General features: G+C 43.4%; 1 protein-coding gene across 4 annotated transcripts in view; it reads right to left on the bottom strand.

Annotated features, from left to right (window-relative positions):
• Positions 1–21,865, bottom strand: part of plxna1b (plexin A1b) — a 195,532-nt gene that overhangs the window by 104,332 nt on the left and 69,335 nt on the right. For all 4 annotated transcript variants that reach the window (XM_073468452.1, XM_073468454.1, XM_073468453.1 and 1 more), the window contains exon 4: positions 5,175–5,315. In XM_073468452.1, coding sequence (XP_073324553.1) covers positions 5,175–5,315 — 141 coding nt within the window. The remainder of the gene's footprint in view (positions 1–5,174; positions 5,316–21,865) is intronic.

Below are 21,865 nucleotides of genomic sequence, written 5' to 3'. Positions count from 1 at the left end.
TGTAAGAGAACCCAACTGACTGTAGAGACATTTCCCATTACATAAAAAAGGACACGAGGTCTATAAATGTGGAAATTTACATATATGTGAGTGTGCACTAATGTATGACTAACAGTTAACGTGTATGAGTGTGTGTGTGTATGTGTATGTGCTGAGTAAGGTGCTATAATGGCTTGAACTCTTGTAATTGAGAGCCACATACCTACATGGCTTCACCGCCGCCCGCACCAGCACCCCTCGCTTCTACTCACTGTACTCCCGTCTACGCCTCGCTGCACCAGGTCTATTAACATTTACATAACAATGACCACCTCCTTGCTCAAAGTCTGTGTGTGTATGTGTGTGTGTGTGCATGGGCAGTCCTTATGTGTTGGTGTGTGTGGAATAAGGGACACCCAAGCACTCATTCAAGTTTTACACAGTCAGGGCAGAGGGTAGAAAAGATGAAGCTGGAGTCGTGTTTATGAATCTAAAGGAACAGGTCGGATGCTTGGTGGGCTCAGTTCATGAACCAAACTGGAGGAAAAAAAAAAAAATCTGCTCAAGCATTTAAGCAAATCACATTTTCCTGCTTGCCGCGGTGCTGCACACACACTCTGAGTGGCTGGTGTTTGAATGCTGCATTATTCACTTGTTCAAGTCTAGAGTTGCTCTGTCGGCCAGAGTTTGATGAATTGTGGGAAATTAATCTTTGAGCTACTTAGAACTGACTGATTAGCTGTATCTAGTTCACTAAAATGTCAGTCTTGATTGATACAACCAGCTGCTTATTATGTGTGTTGATGTCAGTCTGTGCTAATGTGTTTGCTAACGAGATTGGCAGCGAACCAGTAATATGCGAATGTAAACAGATCGACACACACACACACACACGCACACAAACACAGAGGATTGATGTCTGATGAAACCCTATGGGTAAGATATTACTTGATGAGGCCTTGTTGAGAGAACCAACAATACAATACAGACCATTGTTTCATATTGTGGGGCCTCAAACCAACATCTTGTGAATGGCGCAAGAACTTTTTGTCTGTGCGTGCACATGTGCACATGCAAGAATACAGATTCCTTGGAGGGATGAGAGTCTTGGTGAAATGTGGAGGGGGAAATCTCTTTCAGATGCTGAATGGAGAGCGGACAATGGTGTTAGCCCACACACGCAAACACACGCTCGCACACACACAAATATATGTTTGAATGCTGTGTGTGTGCAAATGCAGATTCCTACAAAGTCATGCAGACTTGGCTGAATGTGTGTGCGAACACATGAGCCATCACTGTTACAAAATGCGATTGAGATATAAATGTTTTTAATGCGCTGACACACACACGCATACACACACACACATACACACAGTAACGCTCAGTGTAGCATGCTTGACACTGAACAAAGGTTGTCTCATGCATACACATAATACATCAAGCACTCCAAGTCCTTCTCTTCTGTTTCCAGGACGCTCACACTTGCTCCAAACACTTCCCACATTGGACGAGATGAATATTCATATTCATATTCATTTCAGCAATTAGCCAGCACCGCAGACCACGCCGCTATCATATGCATGGCTGCCATCAAACACACAAGGATGTGTGCGTCCGTGTGTGTTTGAGACACCGAGGCTGAGTATGTCTACAAAGACTGCAAGAATGGCAGCCGAGGCATCAAATTCAGTTGGAGCTTTCTACCTTTTTGGCTTTATAACAGAGAAGGGAAAGATTTGATGATGTAGAGTCCAGACTGTGCCAAGACACCAAGAGATGATTTCCCACAGCGGCAGTAAACGCTTCAAAAAGTTGGTGCTGAGTCAAAGAGGGACATTGTTCGTAGTGAAGCTTTTCACATGAAAAAAACTTTAGCTAACAAGCTGCACTTAGCAAAGTTGCTAATGTAATTCTTCATTTACACCGACAATGAAACTTTGCAGTGACTGAATGGATCCTTATCAGTAATGTCAAGATTAGCTCATGCAACCAAATTCAAATGTGCAAATGTGGAAAACGCAAACAAGCACAGAGTCAGAGACACAAACACACACAACATTTGCTGCAGGCACAAATAAACTGATTTAAATTTCCTGTGATAACATACTGTCTCATCAAACACACACACGCACGCACACACACGCACACAAACACACACACACACACACGCACACAGACACACACACATACACAGCATGCCGTCCTCTCCTGCTGTCATATCCTCCATTGATAATAATGACAGTGATGAATATAGCTGGAACAGAGCGAGTCATAAATCACTAGGCCTCGCCCCCAACTCTGACTCACCGCATGGGCCTTCGTCAGCGTGTATGTGTGTGTGTGTTTGTGTGTGTGTAAGAGAAAGAGAGAGAGAGGGGGAGAAGAGAAAGAGAGAGAGAAGAGGGGGTGAGGCAAGGGAGGACTTGTCGTGGGCTACGCATCAGTGGATATGTCCAGTGACACCTTAATGTGCTTGGCTTGTCTGAGGAACCCCCGCAGGCAGCCAGCTACACACACACACACACACACGCAGACACACACACAGCTGCCGACTCACAGGATGAGAGCAGGGCTGTGTGTATCTATTTCGTGGCAAACGAGGAAAAGAGGGAGCGTGGCTGCATTCCTCATGCATGGTGTGTTTTTGTGTACGTGTACGTGTGTGTGTGTTTGTGTGTGTAGCTAAAACCAGCCTCCTACCACCGTCCCTCAATTCCTCCTCCTTCCATTCAACTATCCATCCTTTTCTCAATTCCACAATTTTCCACCTCTGCCTCCTTTACGAGAAAGACTGTGTGTCTGTGTGTGTGTGTGTGTGTGTGTGTGTGTGAGTGAGAGAGGGGAGAAAAGAGGGCCACAGCAGCGATAGTGAGAGATCATTAAAAACATGGGAATGGGATCAGTAGAAGGCAGTTGAGAGGGGAGGACTCAATTTGGGCTTAGATGGAAACATGGGAGCATGTGTGTGTGTGTGTGTGTGGGGGGGGGTAGCAGCCAAGGCGCGGATTTATAAAAGTAGAGATGGGGAGGGCGAAGCGGGATAGATGGAGGGCAGAGGATAAAGATGAGGGTAGGACGGAGGGCGAGAGAAGGGAATTGCCCCCTCTAGTCATTAGTGCTGGAAAGGGGGTTTAGCTAGGAGGTCTGGCAACTGCAGCCCCTACCCTGCTTAACTCTAGCCTGCTAACCATTAATGGGGATCAAACACACAACGAGATGAAGGTGTGCGTTAGAGAGGGAGAGAGAATGTGTGTTAACGTGGGGGGACTTTTGAAGAAAAGGAGCATGATGGGAGTTGGATGGAGACAGAGCGTCCTTGAGTGTAAATGGTTGTAAGGGTGTGTGTGTGTGTGCAAGAAGTGTCCAAGTGTGTGAGCCCAGTATGTTCTTGTCTTATGCTAGTGTTTTATAGTAAAAATGTGTATGTGTGTGTGTCCCTCATGCCCTTAGCTGCTCTAGCTGCAATGATAAAGTGGAGCAGGCCACCAAGTCACAAAGACACACTCACACAAACTAACACCATCTGTGTATACCTCTATATGATCTTTCACAAGAAACAGCCATCGTCTATCAATCTGTTGCTATTATACGGCTTCAGTCTTCTGTCGGTGTGCTTTGTACCTCTATCCTGTGTATGACCCACCTCCCTTCTGTAACTTCCTGCTTTTGCACAATCATATACCTGCTACAAGTGATCTACATTAATCCCACATTGAAAGAAATGTCAGACTAACTGTGCATCCTGCTTCCTGAAAATCTTTACATTAACAGTTCACATTAACAGATTTCACTTACAGTTGTATTGTCAAATATGTACGTTTACCTCAAACTATAATTTAAGAGGTAAATTATGTTAACACTGACCTGGAAACGTAAATATTTGACGATACAACTGTAAGTGAAAACTGTTAATGTGAACTGTTGATGTAAAGATTTCAGGAAGCAGGGTCCAACACAAACATAGGTGTGTTGGAGCAAGGAAAACATCTAAAACATGCAGAGCAGGGGGCAACAGGATTGAAAAACACTGAACCACCGTATCATATTGGCGTCTATGTTGAATCATCTCAAACAATACCCAGCCCATTCTGTAACAGTAGTTTGTTTCGAATACAAAGAGTGTATCACGGATTACCGGTTTAATTAATACAGTAACGAGCCACTGGCCTTTGGCAAAAACAAAAAGAAAAAGGGAAAGAAAATGTCATTTTATGGCCAGGCTTTGGTTTATCAGTGAACAGAATCGACTTGCCTAGCCTCAAACACCCATCACAAAACAGACCTCAGACACATATCTCAACCTTTTTTAATCAGACAATCTTTCCCTAAAGCCTGTTTTAGATCTATTAAATACAGACATATTCACATCATGTACAGCCCAACTTTCTTTCACCCCCCCCTTCATCTCTGCTTCCTTCACTCAGCGCACTAATGAGACAGAAAAACGAGGGGAGCAGCTGGGCCTGGGGAGCGACAGAGATGCGACATGCTCTGCCCCCCCTCTCACACACACCCCCCAACCCCCGACTCACCATCAAAGTAGACACAGCACTCACCAGCGGTGGGGCTGGTAATGACCACGGGCGCACACACTCGCACCACATGTGACCTATAACACTCCCTGTATGTTTGTGTGTGCGTAATGTCTTGATTATTAGCGAATCGTCATGGTGGTAATGTGTGTATCTGGTGTGTGTTTGGGTGCGTGTATGTGTGTGCGTGTGTTCCTGTGTAATTACATCTAGTGGGAACGAGTCGTGTTGTATGTTGTGTACAGAGGGTGGGAGGGTCAAGATATACAGCAACTAATGGCTAATGGGGGTGAGGTCTGCTCTGGACAATTGGTACTAGACTGCTGCAGTGGAAATTACTGTTGCAACAAGCAACACAACATAATTGTGTGTGTGTGTGTGTGTGTGTGTGTGTGTGTGTGTGTGTGTGTGTAGGCTTGTGGGTGTAATTGCAACCATATGCGTTACCAAGGCATTGTTAGCCCAGTGCCATCACCTCTGGTTACTGCTGTATTGAGGATACATGCTAGATATGGAAGCTAATGATGGCAACATTTATCCCCCCCTTTGTTGATGCATGTATTCTGTGCAATTCAGTTCCCACACACTCTGTGTGTGCGCTGTGGAGTTTTTGTGCGCATGTGAGCCTTATATTGAGCATATTTCTGTCACTGAGCTCACCTGTCTTTCAGTCAGTGTGTAGATGTTCTGCTGGTCCTGGCTGAACAGCATGTCTCTCAGTAAGGGGCTTCCTCCCTCACTGACAGTCACCTTCTCGTAGAGCATCGCTGGACGGTTGGGACTCACAGAGTTCACCAAGATCTGCAAGGTAACACACCAGAAAAAAGTTAGGAAAAGACTCAAATACTCTAATCATAATTTTTTTATGAAAGTACTCAAAAGGGTTAAATACAAATACAATGATTGTTCCAATTATTATTGCAATAACAATTTGCACAAGACCTTTATAAGACATGTATCAATATATTGTTTTCTCACACCTCATATCCCACTTAAATTATCCAACAAATGTACTTCACATTACATATTTTCCCCTGAACCAAACTTGAAACACACTGTAGCCTTTGTGTATGTTTCTCCAGCTGGAGAAATAGACTTCATTTACTTCAGCAGTAACAGGTGGTTATCATTTAAGTGTTTGGCAGCATGAAATTATCACAATTTTGGGAAAGCGCTGAGAGTGGCTGCTTTACACAGCCATGTAAATGGCTTAATTGAAAGGAGAAATGAACACAGAGGTCGATGCATGGACAGCAACATTATTGTATGGGTAATGGTGTTATTGCAACTGTAGCAAGAACAGCTTTATTCTGCACCTCACAGGAACTAATGAAAACACTTGTAAAGCTGAAATAATGACAAAAAGTGGGTGTGAATGAAAACACTGTGGACCTGGAGAAAGCCACAATGAAAACTTAATCATCCGATCCACCTGTATACAAACTATTTATCTCACGGTGCAAGAAAGCAGGCACGCGCACACACTAGCACGTGCACAATGCTGACATTTCCTTCGTGAGGTTTTTGGCGAATAATTTGCCCAGATATGGAAAGTAATGGCACAGATACAAGATGGGAGATTGGCTAGCTGGGATGGCTGTGAGCCAAAGTCATCTCAGCAGCAAATGAAAAGTGCAGAGCGACAGGGGGGAGGGCAAGTATCAGCTCTCCATTACTGAGCTTTGTCGACTCGCACCACTATCAGCCCACAGTGACAAGGAAGGGACAGCAGGCAATGACTCGCTGGAAAATTATACTGAACACACACACACACACACACACATATATATACACACAGACAAATAGGTTCGCACCCAGATAGATGAAAAATGATAAGATGAAAACAGACACATACACACAGAGATGATGATTGATATGCATACGCTAATATGCGCTTTGATAGATATGTATGTACATGCACGCGCGCACAGACACACAAAGAGGTTTGCACCAGTGGACGCTGAGCGCACAGACTTTGTGATGAAATTATTTATTTACAATCTCCCCAAAAGAAACCAGGGGCAACAATCCCATTATCTCTCAGTGCCTGTGTGTGTTTGTGTGTGTGTGCGCGCCAGAGAAAGATAGAGGGAGGCCAAGAAAGATAGAGAGATATATAAAGAGAGAGAGAAAGAGCTCATAAGGCTGTGATAAAGCACTGGAGATGCAAGGAAATATGGATGTTATTATCTAGATAATGGGCCCGTAAACAAAGGATACATTTCATTCACGGATGGCTCGAATCTAGATGAGCAAATACACACACGCATATACACACACAGAACAGTGCACACTGTAATATAGTGTTAGAGCAAAGACAACCAGAATAAGAAAAAATGCTGGCTGAAGCACACACAAGTGAAACAATAGTTTTTGTTCTGTGGGCTCTTGGCTTCATTTTCTCCCTCTCTCACAAAAAAGGCATTTCATTTGGCAGCTACATCTATCTCTGGACCAGACACCGAAGTCCAGTTCACTGGCTAATGACCAGTCCCAGACTTGACTGGGTTTTCCACACACAAACGTGCAATAATGCAGAGAATAAAAGTCTTTCTCTCTGTCAGCCTTCCCATCTTCTGGTTGGATCCATCTGCTTGCCTCTCTGTGCATCTTCCAGTCTGCAAATCCCACATGCACAAATAACTGTTGCTTCATAGTTTATCTCCCTTTATCCATTATTGATTTCAATATCACTTTAAACTCAACCACTTGGCGATGTAACTTAATACACCTGACTTAATGTAACCTTTTCTCTCATGTGTTTTGTTTCCTTTCATGTCTTTGCTTCATCCCTTTCTTTGAAGAAGCACTTCATATGCAGTGCTAACGTTTTATTTTTCTCTCTTTAAATGTGTGGGGAGAGTGAGAAAGATGAGAAAGAGAGAAAACAGAGGAGTGGGTGAGCGAGAGTGGGTGACGTGTGAAAACAACAGGTAATAAATCGTCTCAAATCAATTCATTTCACAGGCGCTGCAGCAAAGACTGGCCAGAGAATATTCAGACCAGGGAGAGAACAAAGGACCATGGAATATATGAAGTGAACAGATTGATGGACGGATGGACGAACGGACGGATGGGATACATAGGGAGCATTCGTCTAATTAAAACAAATTCTGCCTGGAGCTTATTCTAATAGAGCTTAGAATGTACAAATATGTGTGTTCAATCGTGTGTGTGCGTGTGCACGTAATATTGCATGCCTGTGCATATGTCTGTCAGTTTTCACATCTGATTAACATGCACAAATCTGTTTCCTCACACATTTAGAAATTCACAGGTTTACGTTTATATGCATATACATGCACAGCTCTATGCAAACGTGTATGTGTGTGAGCCAAGCCAAGAAATCAATGCTACATTCAGTGTTGATGTTAGAAGCTGCTGCTGTCTCATTGTCTGCTCTGTATTGCTTAGTTTTCCCACTAAGTGCTTGATGGATGGATTCATAGAATGATGCTGTGCTTGTGTTTTCAGGATAAGCCCATCTCTGCTCTCTTGTCAACATGCATAATGTAACATTAACAGACCTTAAACACATTAGAGGCATTGTCTTAAGTAAGGACGTTGAGAAGCATTGAGAGAGGGCGGAGAGGACGAAGACAAAGCAGAGAGTTTAAGAGTGGGGAATAATGAGGAGTGAAAGCCACAGGCAAAGACGAGTAGATGCATAAACTGCAGTAGGAGAAACTATAGTGTTCGTCTCTGAATGCCTCTGATGTGAAACTGCTACTCGGAGATCTTTCATGACCTACAATTGTTATTCTTCCTATTGTTAATGGTGTTTGTCAGCTCAGCAAAACTGGAAATAAAGAGAGATTAAGTATTGACTCCACTACAATTGTGCTCTCTGGAGAGAAGTGACTTGAAAATGTTGAAAACAACTGAAATCTGATATCTAATTCAGTAAATGAGTGAAACATGTTGTAGAAAAACATCTAGTGCATCCTCATTATATGGCCCATTTCTTAAACATTCCCCAAGGATTTTCATCCCTTTCTGCAACATGCCTCTTGATATCCAGAAACCTTGCATAATCCCCTGTATGAGAAAACAGACAACAAACAACATCACCACAATGAAACATTCCCAACTAACTCCCTCCTCCTCCTGCAACATCCATATTTTCATTGTAATCTGTTCTCTGTGCATTAACACCTCCCCTCAACCCTCCGATTCACCCAAAAGCCCCTAATGCCGTGTTTTATCTGTGCCAGGCAGGCCTGGTTAGCTCTGATAGACACACGGGATAGCTAGCTGGTGATATGGAGGCTGGCGGTATGAGGGTGAGAGTTGGGCGATAAGGCGGTGGCACGTCAACGAGAATGATGCCTGTCATAGCCGCGAGTGACAACTGATGGAGGCCCGTGTACAAGAAAGTGAGAGACTTGGAGGCAGACAGGGACAGAGATCATCAATTGTGTGTCTTCTATTGCATGGATGTGCTTCGGGAGGAAAAGTGAACGGAGTGCAGAGTGAAGCTTTAAGGCGCACTCACTGTGAAGAAATACTGCTTTTGCACAGGAACTTTAAATAAAATGAGGAAGTAAAATCAAGAAAAGAGGAGGTAAGAAGGAACTTCAAAGACTCCCAAGAATATGAATTAGCAGCTCATGGAACGAAAGTAAATGAAATGGTCCAGGTGTTCGCTGGTCTGACTTAGAGCCATAACACTCTGAGCTCGAGTAGTCCGAGTAACAGCTCTGACATTTCAAAGCAGATTTGGAGATGTGTGTGTGAGATGTGTGTGTGTGAACATAAAGCACACTTACTAATAGCATGTCGGAACACACGCGCATGCACATGCACAGACACTATCTTTATAGAGGGGTAAACTTGACATAACTAGGTCTATCCATGCATAATGGTAGCAGGCCCCACATTCCTGACTTTGATGTGGAGGGGGCCCCCGTGTGCATGTGTGTGTGCGAGTGTGTGTTTAGGGGGCCTTTCTGAAGAGGGGAATTCAGTGTGGCCCTCTTCAGAACAAAAGAAAATGAGGAAAAGCAGCAAGAGGGTCATGAACAGAGGAGTGCAAAGTGGCAGGGTCCGCCAGTCACTGGACTGTGGGAAGGAGCGAACAACACATGACATGACTTTGTGTTAGCAAGGCTCAACAATAAGGATTTGCCATGGGCAAGTAAAATGCTACGCTGGGCAATTAAGTCTAGCGACCCACTTAAAACAAAACTTAAAGATGATAAGATGATAAAAAATGACAAAGAAAGGCAGTGAGTCCTCACATTTAAAAAATGGAACCAGCAAATGTTTGACATTTTTGCTTGAAAAATGACTGAAACGATTCAAAATAGTTGCCAATTCTTTTGATCGGCTAATCGATTAATCACTGCTTCTCTACTGGCCACATTATGTTACTGAGCTCAGTGGAGACAACATAATGACAGCTTCATGTAAACGTCCCCTGTATCCTCTGTGTCCCTCTTTACGCTGTGTTTTCTATCAGCAGCAGGGGCGTTCAGATAAAGCGCTGAAATCACTCACTTCCTATCGCACTGCAAGCTTGGCAGAACTTGAACACAGCAAGACGCAAAACAAATCCATCAACTGTTCTCCAACAGCAAGAGTTTCCATTAGAAACATTAGAAAAACAACCCTTTTCCTTCACGCTGAGTGTGTGTGGAACAGAATACAGGAGGACAGCGGTACTAGCAATGAGCTCTTTAGTGTGAACAGTCACACATGTGTAGTGGGTAGCAGTACAGTCATTCTCAATAGTGAAAAGAGAGCATCCCGTCTATAAATGAAAAAATGTTTTGACAGAATAAGTTGTTTATCTAGCAAAAGTCCCATAGCTCCGGGTTGGTGTGTGTGTTTGTGTGTGTCTGTGTCTGTGTGTGAGTGAGTTAGAAGCTGGGAGCAGATGGAGCATCACACATGAGTGAGTGATCGCCCCGATACATCTATGGGACAAATCCCCTAACACCATCTCTCTCTCACACACACACACACACACACACACACGCACTCACACACACACGCACACACGCACACACACACACACGCGTGCACACACACACACACACACACACACAGTATATACAGTCGACATATAGAAGAGCTCAGAGTAAACTTAGACCATATGTGGGTCAGACAGTCAGAGACCAGGCAGCCTTTCCTTCAACAGCACCGAGACAGACAAAGAACGATGGTGACAATGATGGAGGAGGCGTGCACTCAAACACATATATACACTCACACACACTCTGTGGAATGTCATTGTGGTTGCTATCAGAACACAGTGTGTGTCTGGAGAGGGTTATTTTAAGGTCTGGGAAGGAGAGCAGATGCAACCATGAATTTGACTCTCTTTCAGTGCCTATGGGCGTGAAATTTGACAGTGTTTGTATTTTTTTGAGCGAGTGTACACAGGAGGAAAGCCTGCTATGGTGAAGAGTCCTTGCTTGTTAAGGTTCTTTATTTATGTTTTATATAAATAGATATAAATGCACCAGATAGACCTAGATGTACGTAGAAAAGAGGGAATGAAAAAAATCTTTTCCTCACCATTTTTCTTTACTGTGTAGCTCTTTCACAAAAACACACAGCTATCTACACACAACCACTCATTACTGACACTGATAGACACACCTTCAAGTCACTTGTACTTAGAAGCACAAAGAGTGATGGGTTCTCAAACTCTCGCCTATCATTATCACTGTTCCACTAAAAGATGATTCGAACTAAAGTCATCTATTTTTATCTTTTTGATGTTTCAACGCGAGATGAGGTCCTCCTGTCATGACTGTCGTTCATTTACCAAAAAAATCTGTTTTGAGGAGAGTTGTTGCACTTTACATTTTAATTTGGAGGTTTTGGATAAGATCTTAAAGCTTACATTACATCTAGTGTAGAGCTGCAGCACTAGTTGATTAATCGATGTCTTGAGGTGTCAAGTATTAAATTATTCTGATAATATTATTTTGATAATCAGTTAATAATTTGAGTCTTTTTTCAAAAGAATAGAAGTCCAAATTCTCTCATTTCAGCTTCTTAAATGTGAATATTTGCTGGTTTCTTTGCTCCTCTATGACAATAAAGATTCGGGTTAGGGGTTAGAAGACATCATCTTTAGGAAGCACTGACATTTCTATCATTTTAAAGTCCAAACAACTAATTGATTAATCAAAAAAATTACAGAAGAATCGATAATGAAAATAACTGTTGCAGCTCTAGCCTCCAGTTCAAATACTTTGCCAGGTCATAACAGGTTACCTGCTATGCCAACTCTTATTGACTGGCTTGGGTATTCACCCACATGTCTGCACCATGGTTATTCATGTGTGAGCTTGTGGCCTTTCACCAGCAGAGCTTACAAAAGGTCACATACTTGCACACATGTGCACACACACACATGCTGTGGAGGAAGAGGAGGCGAGAAAAAACAAAAAGGGAAGAAAAGGAACAAAGGCAGCCGCCACATGTGGTATGATTCTCCCGGCGCACATACATGCCTACACTATAGTGTAAACAGGCTGAAATAAAGTGAGCAAATTAAACCTATTCATCACTGGTAAGGCCTTTTAATACTCATGCTCTCTGAAATTAAAAGACGTTGTCATTGCTCTATTCCTCTATCTCTACCCATGTCTTGCATCCTCAGCCTTCCCTTGCGATGTATTTCTCTCCTTTTCTCTCATTCATCTCCCGTGTATTCACTTTTCTCCCCCCTCCCTCCTCTCTACCTTTCCCTTCCTCCCTCCTTCTCCCCCTGCAAATTAAATGCCTTTAGCTAGCAGTCGTCAGATAAGTGTGTGTAGCGAGTCGCTAGACACGGCGCGGCGGCGGCATTTCATCTTCCGACCATCACTAAATCACACTAACTCAATCATCTGCATGGAGTTACACACACACACACAAACACACACACACATACACACAAGGCTGCGAGTGTGAAAAGCATTGCATCTAGAGAGGTGCTTTACTATGACTGATTTTATCAGCTGTCTTGCAAACGGGAGAAGAAACTGCACCACAACATTATCATATACAATAAGATGAGACTTGAAGATAGAGCTTTCCAATTGAATGCCTTTTTAGTGTCGCCATTCAAATGAGAAAAGACCTCCTCTTACATTGAGGCGCAACACAAATCCCTTATGGGATATCTCAACCGAAACAATATTACACATTTACATCAAAGACTGCTGAGAGGAAATTAATGTTAAAGACATAGGATGAATGCACTTAAAGACAAGATTTAAAATGTATCTACGGCTATGGGTGCGTGCATATAAGAATGACAACACTGCATGTGATTCCTACAGTGACACACTGGACTACTGCTAACCTTTGGAGCCTCAGAAAAAAGAGAGAGCCACGCTAACAAGCTGCTAGCCTTATCAGACACAGGAAGGTAGGAAACTAAACAAAGATTGGGAAGAGTGCTAAATGCAACGAGGTGGACAGATGTTATCATCTGTGTGTGTTGCTTTGAAGAGAGAAGTGGAGCACATACAAACACGGGAGGAGATCAGCTGGGGAGTGGAGTGTTTGTGTAGTGTGTGAGTGGGGGAGGGTGTGTTTGTATGAAACAAAGTGTGTGTGCATACAAAGTGTGCGAGACAGTCTATCAATTTGCATGCGTAGCGGAGACACTCGCGTGCAGTGAATGCATGCAAGTGTGCCGAGTTAATCTGAATCAGTCACATTAAAAAGGCATCAATTAACAGCTGGAGGAAGTGAAGACCATAAAACACACTCCCACTCCTGATGTGACACTGTGCAGCACCGCTTGACCCGCCATTTACCGACTAGATCAGGCATTCGTTGGGATTACAGCGAGTAGGACCCAATCTTCAGCCGTAATTACCAAGGTAGGTATGTGTGTGCGTGTGCATGTGTGTGCGCCTTCCTGTGGGAGAGCCAAAGTGATTACATGGCCACTGGTGCCTCTAATAGCATCTTTTAGAAAGAGAGAGAGGGAGAGATGAGTGATTTCCATCTTTCTTGGGAAGAACCTGAATTATGGTGAGGAATTCTATGGCGGTTAAGATGTGGGTCTGTTTTGACTGTGCCGTCATGTAGGCGTGTGTGTGTCTGTTTGTGTGCGCGCAGATGTTTGTAATAGATGTAACACAAGAGGCTAATGGGAGCCATGCCAAAACCACACCTCAGTGTAATGTGTGCCAAACCATTCCTGGCCACAAATGCCTGCCTCTCCTCCGCCTCTTTCATTTCTCCTTCTTCCCCTCTGTTCATTTTATTTCGCCCCCTTCCCAAAGCACCTCTGGTTTTTCTTCACTGCCAACATCATTCTCCCCCTTTATTTTTGTTTTCTCCTCTGAATCATCCTCTTTTTCACCAAGTCCTCACCCTTTCCCCTGAAAGTATCTTCCTCCTCTGTCTTTCCATCACACAAGCAAAAAAGTAAAAGCCTGACTCAGCTCTTACACACACCACAAACATCCGTAAAACATCCAGAGAGAAAAGAAAGGGAGAAGTTGACGTAAACAAGTTGAGCACAGGGCACAAAATGGCAGTGAACCACAACATCGTCAGTTGGCGACAATGAAGATGTTTTAAATTAAGAGTAAGGTTACTGGTAACAATAGGAAGCTTGGTGGCTTAAATGAGAGATGGTTTAGAGGGGAGAAAAGTAATGACAGAACACACACACACACACAAATAACGTCTGGCAGTTGTAAAGAACGAGGAATGCAGATGGTGTTTAAAATGAGCTTTTATGGTGTGGTTTAGAGCGATTTACTGCCGTGGTTGGCCGTGTATGTGCGTGTATGTGTGTGTGTGTGTTTAATCAGTGAGTGGCAGTGTACTAGCATGGTACGACAGTCTGAACGTGGTCCTGTGAGTTTAGTGTTCCAGTAAGACAAACTGCTCCACCCTTAGACGCAAACACACACACTGTCCTTCTTTCAACCATCTCTTATTCGTTTTCTTGGTCTTAATTTTTGTTATTCTTGTCATTCAGTCTACAAAAAGTCAGAAAATAAAGAAAAATGGCCATCACAAATTAACAGAGCTCAAACTGATGTCGTATATTTTTTGACCAACAGTCCCAAACACAAAGATATTCAATTTACAAAAACAAACAACAAAGAAAAGCAGTAAAACATCGAAATTCAACTGCACATCTTTGTGAAATGCTAATGGCTAGCACACTAGAAAACATGGCAGGAGTTAAAATAGCTCTCTGGGCTTCTTTCTAATATTTTTTCCCTACTGTGCCGTTAACTCCCCTAATTTTATTCAACAGAGTGTCATCAAGACGGAAAAAAGCTGTTTGAGCTAGCTAGTTTGCTAAATGTCAGTTGATTAGCATTAACTGTCAGTTAGCAAGCTTGTTAGCTCCTCGTTCACACAGTTTATTCAAAAGTATTCATACTGTTCAGTCTTCAAACCATTCCCCACATGTGGAGTAGTTTATAATCAGATAGAGGAGTTTAACTATAAGTGGGAAGAGCAAAAAAAAAAAATCATCAATGTATCTTTAAGTGTCTGTTACACACTGTATAAAGAGGTCAAAAGTACAAACTCAGGGAAAGATAAGGGATGTCGGGTTAAGGGATAGGTCTGTATTGTGCAAGTGTGTGAGTGTATGTGTGTGTTGTTCCTGGTTACTGTAGAAGAGAGGAGAAGGCACATTCCTGACATGACTGCCCTAATCCTGTCCTTCAATGCAATCCTCTACTGCCTCACCAACTACTTTGTATGTGTGTGTTGGTGTATGCCTACAAGTATGTTAGTACCTCTGTAAGTGTGAAAACACACTTAAACACACAAACAAGCACCAGTATTGTAGTCTTGTCCACCAACACTCTCCACATGTCAAGGGAGAAATGGAAAGATAGTGGCATAGCAACCTCATAACAGTGCAGGGAGGTACAGAGGAAGAGAGAGGAGTGTGCGTGTGCGTGTGCGTGTGTGTGTGTGTGTGTGTGTGTTTTCATATGCTACGTCAGTTCCACATAACTGGTGTTATCCAGGAGGGAGAAAAAGAACAAGGAGGGGAAAATGACCTTTGGGTTTGAGTCAAAAACACCCAAATCTGTGTCTTGCCTTTGAGTTTAATGGTGATGTGGTATGTGATCTGTAGGTCTGCTGGGGATTCTGCTGTTAGCTTAACACGGCTGGACTCTATTTGTGTTTGTCCAGAAGGCAGAACTCTGTTTTCTTTGGCATGAGGCTAAATGTAATTCTTTCTGCTGAGAGTTGGGAAGAGATGTTCTGATGGATGAGGTTTAAGTTATTAATGCACCTAACCTGGACAGGAAGAGAAGAGGGGTGAGTAACTGTCTCAAAAATAAAAATTATGCGTACGTATCTACTATTGGTGACTGTCAGTGAACTTGAGAAAGTTGACTTTTGTGCACACACATCTTCACACAATCAGAAATCCATGAAGACGTAGTAGGTTTGCAGATTGTGTTGATTAACAATGAACCATTTTTTAACAGTTGCACACACATATGCACTCAGTAACTCACTTCCTCCAGTTTGAGTCACCCATTTCTCTTCTCCACCCAAGCAAAGACAACATAAGTTTCTGTCTGAGACCAAAGGCCTGACTTTGCAGTCTGGCAGGACAAAATATAACCGCTTTCCTCTCTTCATCCTTCCATCCCCAGGTGAGGCCACCCACTTTTTTAGCTAACTCTTCTTTGGGGAGGAGCCAGAGGAAAGTCCCTGGCTTAGGTTTGGGGCCTGGTGCCGGGAATCCACCTCTGAAACTGAGGAGGAGAGAAAAAGGAGGCCTGGGAAGACTGCCACTGACAGGAACACAAGGGAGAGTTAGAGCAGTGTGCCTTTCACACCTCCCCTCCACTCTTTCAATGCTTTTTCTTCCATCGCTTCATCTCTGTGATGTTCATTCAGCATTCTTCTCCTCTTTACATTTTTATATCTCACTCCATCTCTCCGCTCAGTTCCCATTTCCCCTCCCTTGCCGACTCATACTGCGCTCCTAGTGTGCTGTAATGGTCCACAGGGATGGTCTTGGCTGCTGCCCACCAAACACAACAAGCACGACTGATTCAAGAGCCAAAAGACTGGACTGGACAGAGAGGGAGAGGGAGAAAATGTTGTTCTCCATCTGTGTGTGTGAGTGTGAGAGAGAGACAGAGGGAGAGAAAGTGGAAAGGAGTGAAGTCCAGTACAAGCTGAAGTGAAACAATTAAACAACAGAGGGATGGGAAAGACAGAGTGAGCTGCTACAGTCATCCACAGAGAGGACAGGGAATAAGAGACCACACATAGCTCTAACTGGACCCTATTAAAACACACTCAACACTGCACCATTTATGCCTCTGTGCCAGTGTGTGTGACAGTGGAAAGGGACAGCTGTGGAGTGTCCATGGTGACATTTAGCAGATGTGCCAGGCATGTGTGCAAGCACATGTGCATGCGCGCGCACTAAAACCCAGACATGACCTAGTCCCAAGTGCTATTTAATCCCTTATAGTCTTGATATTACTCATCAAATGGCGCCAATAGAAAAGGAGAAATGAGGAAGATACATTTTTGACTTTTTTTAAGCCCTTGCTTTCTTTATTTGAAATGTTAAAAACATGATCATTGCTCAATATCTGACCTTCCCTTTTCTGGGAATTTAAGAGTTTTGATGAGCTAACTCAGCAACTCCTGAACAGGAAATTACCAACAGAAAGCACCACAAAGGTCTTTATATATGCTTTAACAGTATGTAGCAGTTATACTATGATTAAATGGAAGTCATCTTTGGTGGTAATGGCATGGTTTCCTTTCCTGTAAACAGGTAATACAGGAAGGGAAACCATTGCAGGTTGTTGATAATGCTGTAAAATGATGTGTTGTCTCATGGCCAATGAGCGGAGGTGAACACACAAAACCAGGAAGCGGATGCTGTCCCCCTGCCAATGAATAGAGCTGAGGAGTAATATATCATTCACACGCTGCTTTCCAGCCGATGAAAAGCAACGACGGGTACGCCAAAAAAGAAAGTGGGTTCAGCTTTCCATCCTCTGGGCCCAGCTGAGAAGACACATCGTATGATTCTATATGTGGGCTGCAAGCTTGGCGTGCTACACTCAAATAACGTCTATTAATACCTCTACTGCTCAACTAGAGCCACTTCACACTGCCTTATGTAACTACAAGGTCACAGAGGGCACGGGTGTAGAGATAGACTGTGATTGAGTAAGTGCACAGTATGCACAAACATACAGGAAAACACTCCTCTGCACATATACATGATGCCACTCACTGCCTGCACTGGAGTAGGCATGCAAAGAGACACAGGAAAACACACACACACACACAGAGACACACACACAGTCCTGGCATGCCATAGCAGTGCCTGAGCAGCTGGTACGACCAGGTGGAGGACAGATGCCCCGCCTCTGGTTTGGCCTGTAGCCATTGAAACACAATGGGGCCCGACCAATGGCTGCAGTCTCCGGGGAGGAGGTGGGGATGGGTTTGGTTGACACCCAAAAGCAATCCAGATGATACAGCCCACCCACGTTCAACCACATTCCTGTCAAATTACGAGAATTAGAAGCTGTAATCGACTGGCTGTATGTTTCTGCGGGTTCATCCAGGCCTGGGCGGTACTCTCATACAATTGGCATCAGCAAATTTGGCAACATCCAAATCAACAGGGACAACAACAGGAAATCAAGGAAGTGATTGTTTGCAAACTCTGTGCATTTCTTTGAATCTCTTGTTTGAAAAAGTGTTTGTTCCCATGATTTACAGCACACTAGACCATAACTAAAATATTATGTTGTAATGTGTTGAAAGAGCTGAACTTATTGCAGTCCCACAGGCTCAAAGTACAAACAGAGAGAAGGGCAGTGGTGAAAAAAGGGAAAATGAAAGAAAGAGACCCCAGGAAGGGAAAAAGGAGAAAAGCTGAGCAATGAGTGTGAGACCTTTTTAAATCAGAGGCTGCTGGCTGCCAATTACTAACAGATAATGTGTGTGCGTGGTTTGTCTGTTTTGAGTGAGAGAGCGAGACGAGGGCAAACACAGAGAAAAAAGAGAGAGCGCAGTTTGTCTAAAGCGGTGTCCAGCTGGGTCAACTCTGGTTTCTCTGTGTCAGCGAGGGAAGACACGGCAGAGATATGGAGAGAAGGGGAGGAATGAAAGGAGGCCTGAGAAAAAAACAATACCAGAGGGTGATGGGAGGAAATACTCTCTCTCTAATACACTCAAACCTTAGCCCTCTCTATATTTGTCATGGGATGTGCAGAGCAGTCAAAATAAACAGTCCAGCACACACAAACACAGGCAGTGTAACGGCATCGCTTGATAAGAAATGGCATATGCATCAGCGATACTGTGCACCACCATCAGCATCTAAGAAAATGCCTCCAGTAGCTTTGCTGATGTGCGTGATTTCCTGACAAAAGCAGCCTCTGACACATGTCACCGAGCATTAAATCCTCTTCCTCTTTACTCTGCTTTCCAACCATCTCACTCATGCTTAAATAAAGTTCAAATCAATTGCTAGTGAGAAAAAAAAGAAGTGGAAGTGAGTGAATATTGTGTTAGAGTTAATGTATGCCACCTCTTTAACACACACACCCACACAGAAAATGCTAAACTGGTGAGAAGGCTTCCCCTGGACCAAAATAGGCACGCGGCAGAAGAAAGAACAGCAAAAGTTTCCAGACAGTCAGCTGAGAGCACTGGACTGTCACAAGACTGCTTTTTTTTTTAGAAGTGCTCTTTATTGTGTCTCTTTCTCGCGGCCTCTCTCAAAAACACTCACACATCTGCCAGCTTATCGTGCCCTTTCACTTCCTCCCGACCCTCTCCCACCGCCCCACAGACAGAAACAGGAAGTGTGTATGAGCGGGGTGGAAGTTGTCCGTATAGAAAAGAGAGGAAATCCTTCGTCCTAGATTACTTTCTCTCACACCAACACACACACACGCAGGCACACACAGATAATTACACCAACATGTAATCAAAGAGATGAGGCCTGATTGGAGGTGGTGTTAATTGCACAGACACACACACACATACTGATGACTCTATTACATATCCACTGTTACACAGTCAGGGTTGAATCCATACATGTTTGATTCAAAAGTTACACTGGAATTTAACTGCCACAATAGCAATCAATGAGTTGTTTACACACACAAATATAGGTCCAAAACAGGGATGACCCCATTGCTCGAAGTTTCAAACATCTACTGTTGCCATGGTAATCGACATCTGAATGCTTTGGGATTTCTTGTCTTTAAAGACAAATAAGATATCGTGTTGGCTACATCAAAAAAAGGGGCAAAAGACATTTTGACTTGTCAAAGTAAGACAAGCACAGGTGTGACCAATAAAGATGGCTCTATTCTATTTAGTGTCCCAGTTGTGCAAGTTATGTCAGTGAGTGGGCATGCACAATACCAAAGCCTTAGAACTAGCTCACCTAAATGGCACACACCCATCATTAATGTTACAAATTCCTGCTTTGACAAGTCAAAATGTCTGCTGTAAAAAGGGTCTACTCTCACTGAAGCTTTGAAGCCCATAAAAAAAAAAAGTTTTCAGAACAGCCTGCATTCAAAGTGGCTAAAATACAGCCAGGATGATGCACCAAACCCAGCATGAATGGCTCCTACTCAGTCTCACTTCTCCTTTTCCTGACTAAAGTAAACACACACACAGACTTTCCAAAGCTACAAAAAACACAATGCACACTAATAGATTCCTCAAAGGGTCACCGCACGTTGCTGTTAGCTCATTATGAACTGAAGGAGCCTGCAGCACGCTCACTCACTCCCTCTCTCCAGTTACAAGCAGAGCTGTCCACGTCCCAAAAGACCGGACACATGCGTACACAAAACACACACCGCTAAGCAGCAGCATGGGCGCTCAGCAGGATTTAGGGGACAATTAAAAAGCTCAATTAGACTTATATTCTTATTTCCAGAAACGAGCGTGTTGCAGATGGTGTGGCTCGCTCTTTGCTTTGAAAAACACACACTTTTGCTGGTTTCCTCCCGGGACACAACACAGGGGAGATGGAGAGAGAGAGGAGGGAGGGATTTGATGTAAATATGTCTAATGGTGTTGCGTTTGCCAGGCTGTTGAGATAAGTGGCCAATGAAAATGTATCCCACATCTTTAAGATGCAATATTGCTGATAGTGATATGACATTGTGCATTTTCAAAAGGCAATTCACTACTTTGGCTTGAAATTCCCTTCGGTAATGTGCTCGCTCAGTGACTGTAGATGGAGAACAGAGTGTGTATGTGTGTGTCGTTCTACAAATACATTCACAGCCTTGTTTTGTTTCCCTATCGCCATCATTTCCTCCCTCCAGCCTTAAACTATTTACAGTTCTGCCTTCCCAAACCCAGCCCATTCTCTAGCCTTTTCTTCCAAGTTTCCCTCCTCGCCTTTCTTCTCTCCCTCTTCCTCCTCTTCCAGTAAAACTAAGTATCACAGTCCCCATTGTCTTCCTCTCCTGCATCCTCCAAGTTTTCCGATGCCAAGTCTGTTGAGTCAGCCGCTGCATAAATCTACTGTTTGTGTGTGTGTGTACTTGGGTAAATTGCTTTTGGCCAGGTCACAATCTTTGAATAGACAATACCTTTCCATTCAGGAAAAAAAAAGTCACAAGACACACACACACACAAACGCAAACATTCAAGAGGCAGATGGTCCAACCTGTAGGTTTTCCACAGCCCATTTGTGGAAGGGGCAATGCTTCACTGTCCGCCCTAACTGGGTACACACACACACACACACACACAGACACATGGAAACACACGCACATGCAGAGAGGGCAATAAATTCAAACCAGCACAATACAACCCCCACAACGGACATGGTGGGAGCAACGGGTAAAGCCAGAAAAGCATACAAAGTCCCTGAGTTCATCTGGAGGTAAACTTGATTCACGCTCACAGGAGGGCATGCGATGCATTTCTCCAAAGATGAAGGAATTTGGCAACGTATGAAAGACTTTTCTTTTTTCTTCCTCCTGCCATTCAGACTGTCTGCTTCCCTGAGTTTAACTGTTACAACAAGCTGAAAAAAACTGGTTTTAAACAGCAGCAGGATTATTTGGATTGTTTTACCTTGAAGATTTCTCTTTTTTCATTCAAGTCATTCAAGTTCAGCAGAAAATAATAATGCTAAAATAATGCTGGCTTTCAGTCACAAAGACAAAAGGAAACAATAAAATGGGAAACCAGTGTTTAGTGGGAGTCATCAGCATTATTTAAAAAATAAAGGAAGATCTTTCCCTGTGTTTGTACATTATGCTGTAAACTACTATTTTGATAATCGATTAATCACATTAGTAATTTTTCAAGCATGTTAAATGTAAGGATTTGCTGCTTTTCTTTGTCATTTATGATAGAAAATTAAGACTCTTTGG

The sequence above is a fragment of the Pagrus major genome, chromosome 6 (genome assembly GCF_040436345.1).
Source record: "Pagrus major chromosome 6, Pma_NU_1.0".
Lineage (NCBI taxonomy): Eukaryota > Metazoa > Chordata > Actinopteri > Spariformes > Sparidae > Pagrus > Pagrus major.
This window is presented reverse-complemented; position numbering and strand designations above follow the sequence as displayed.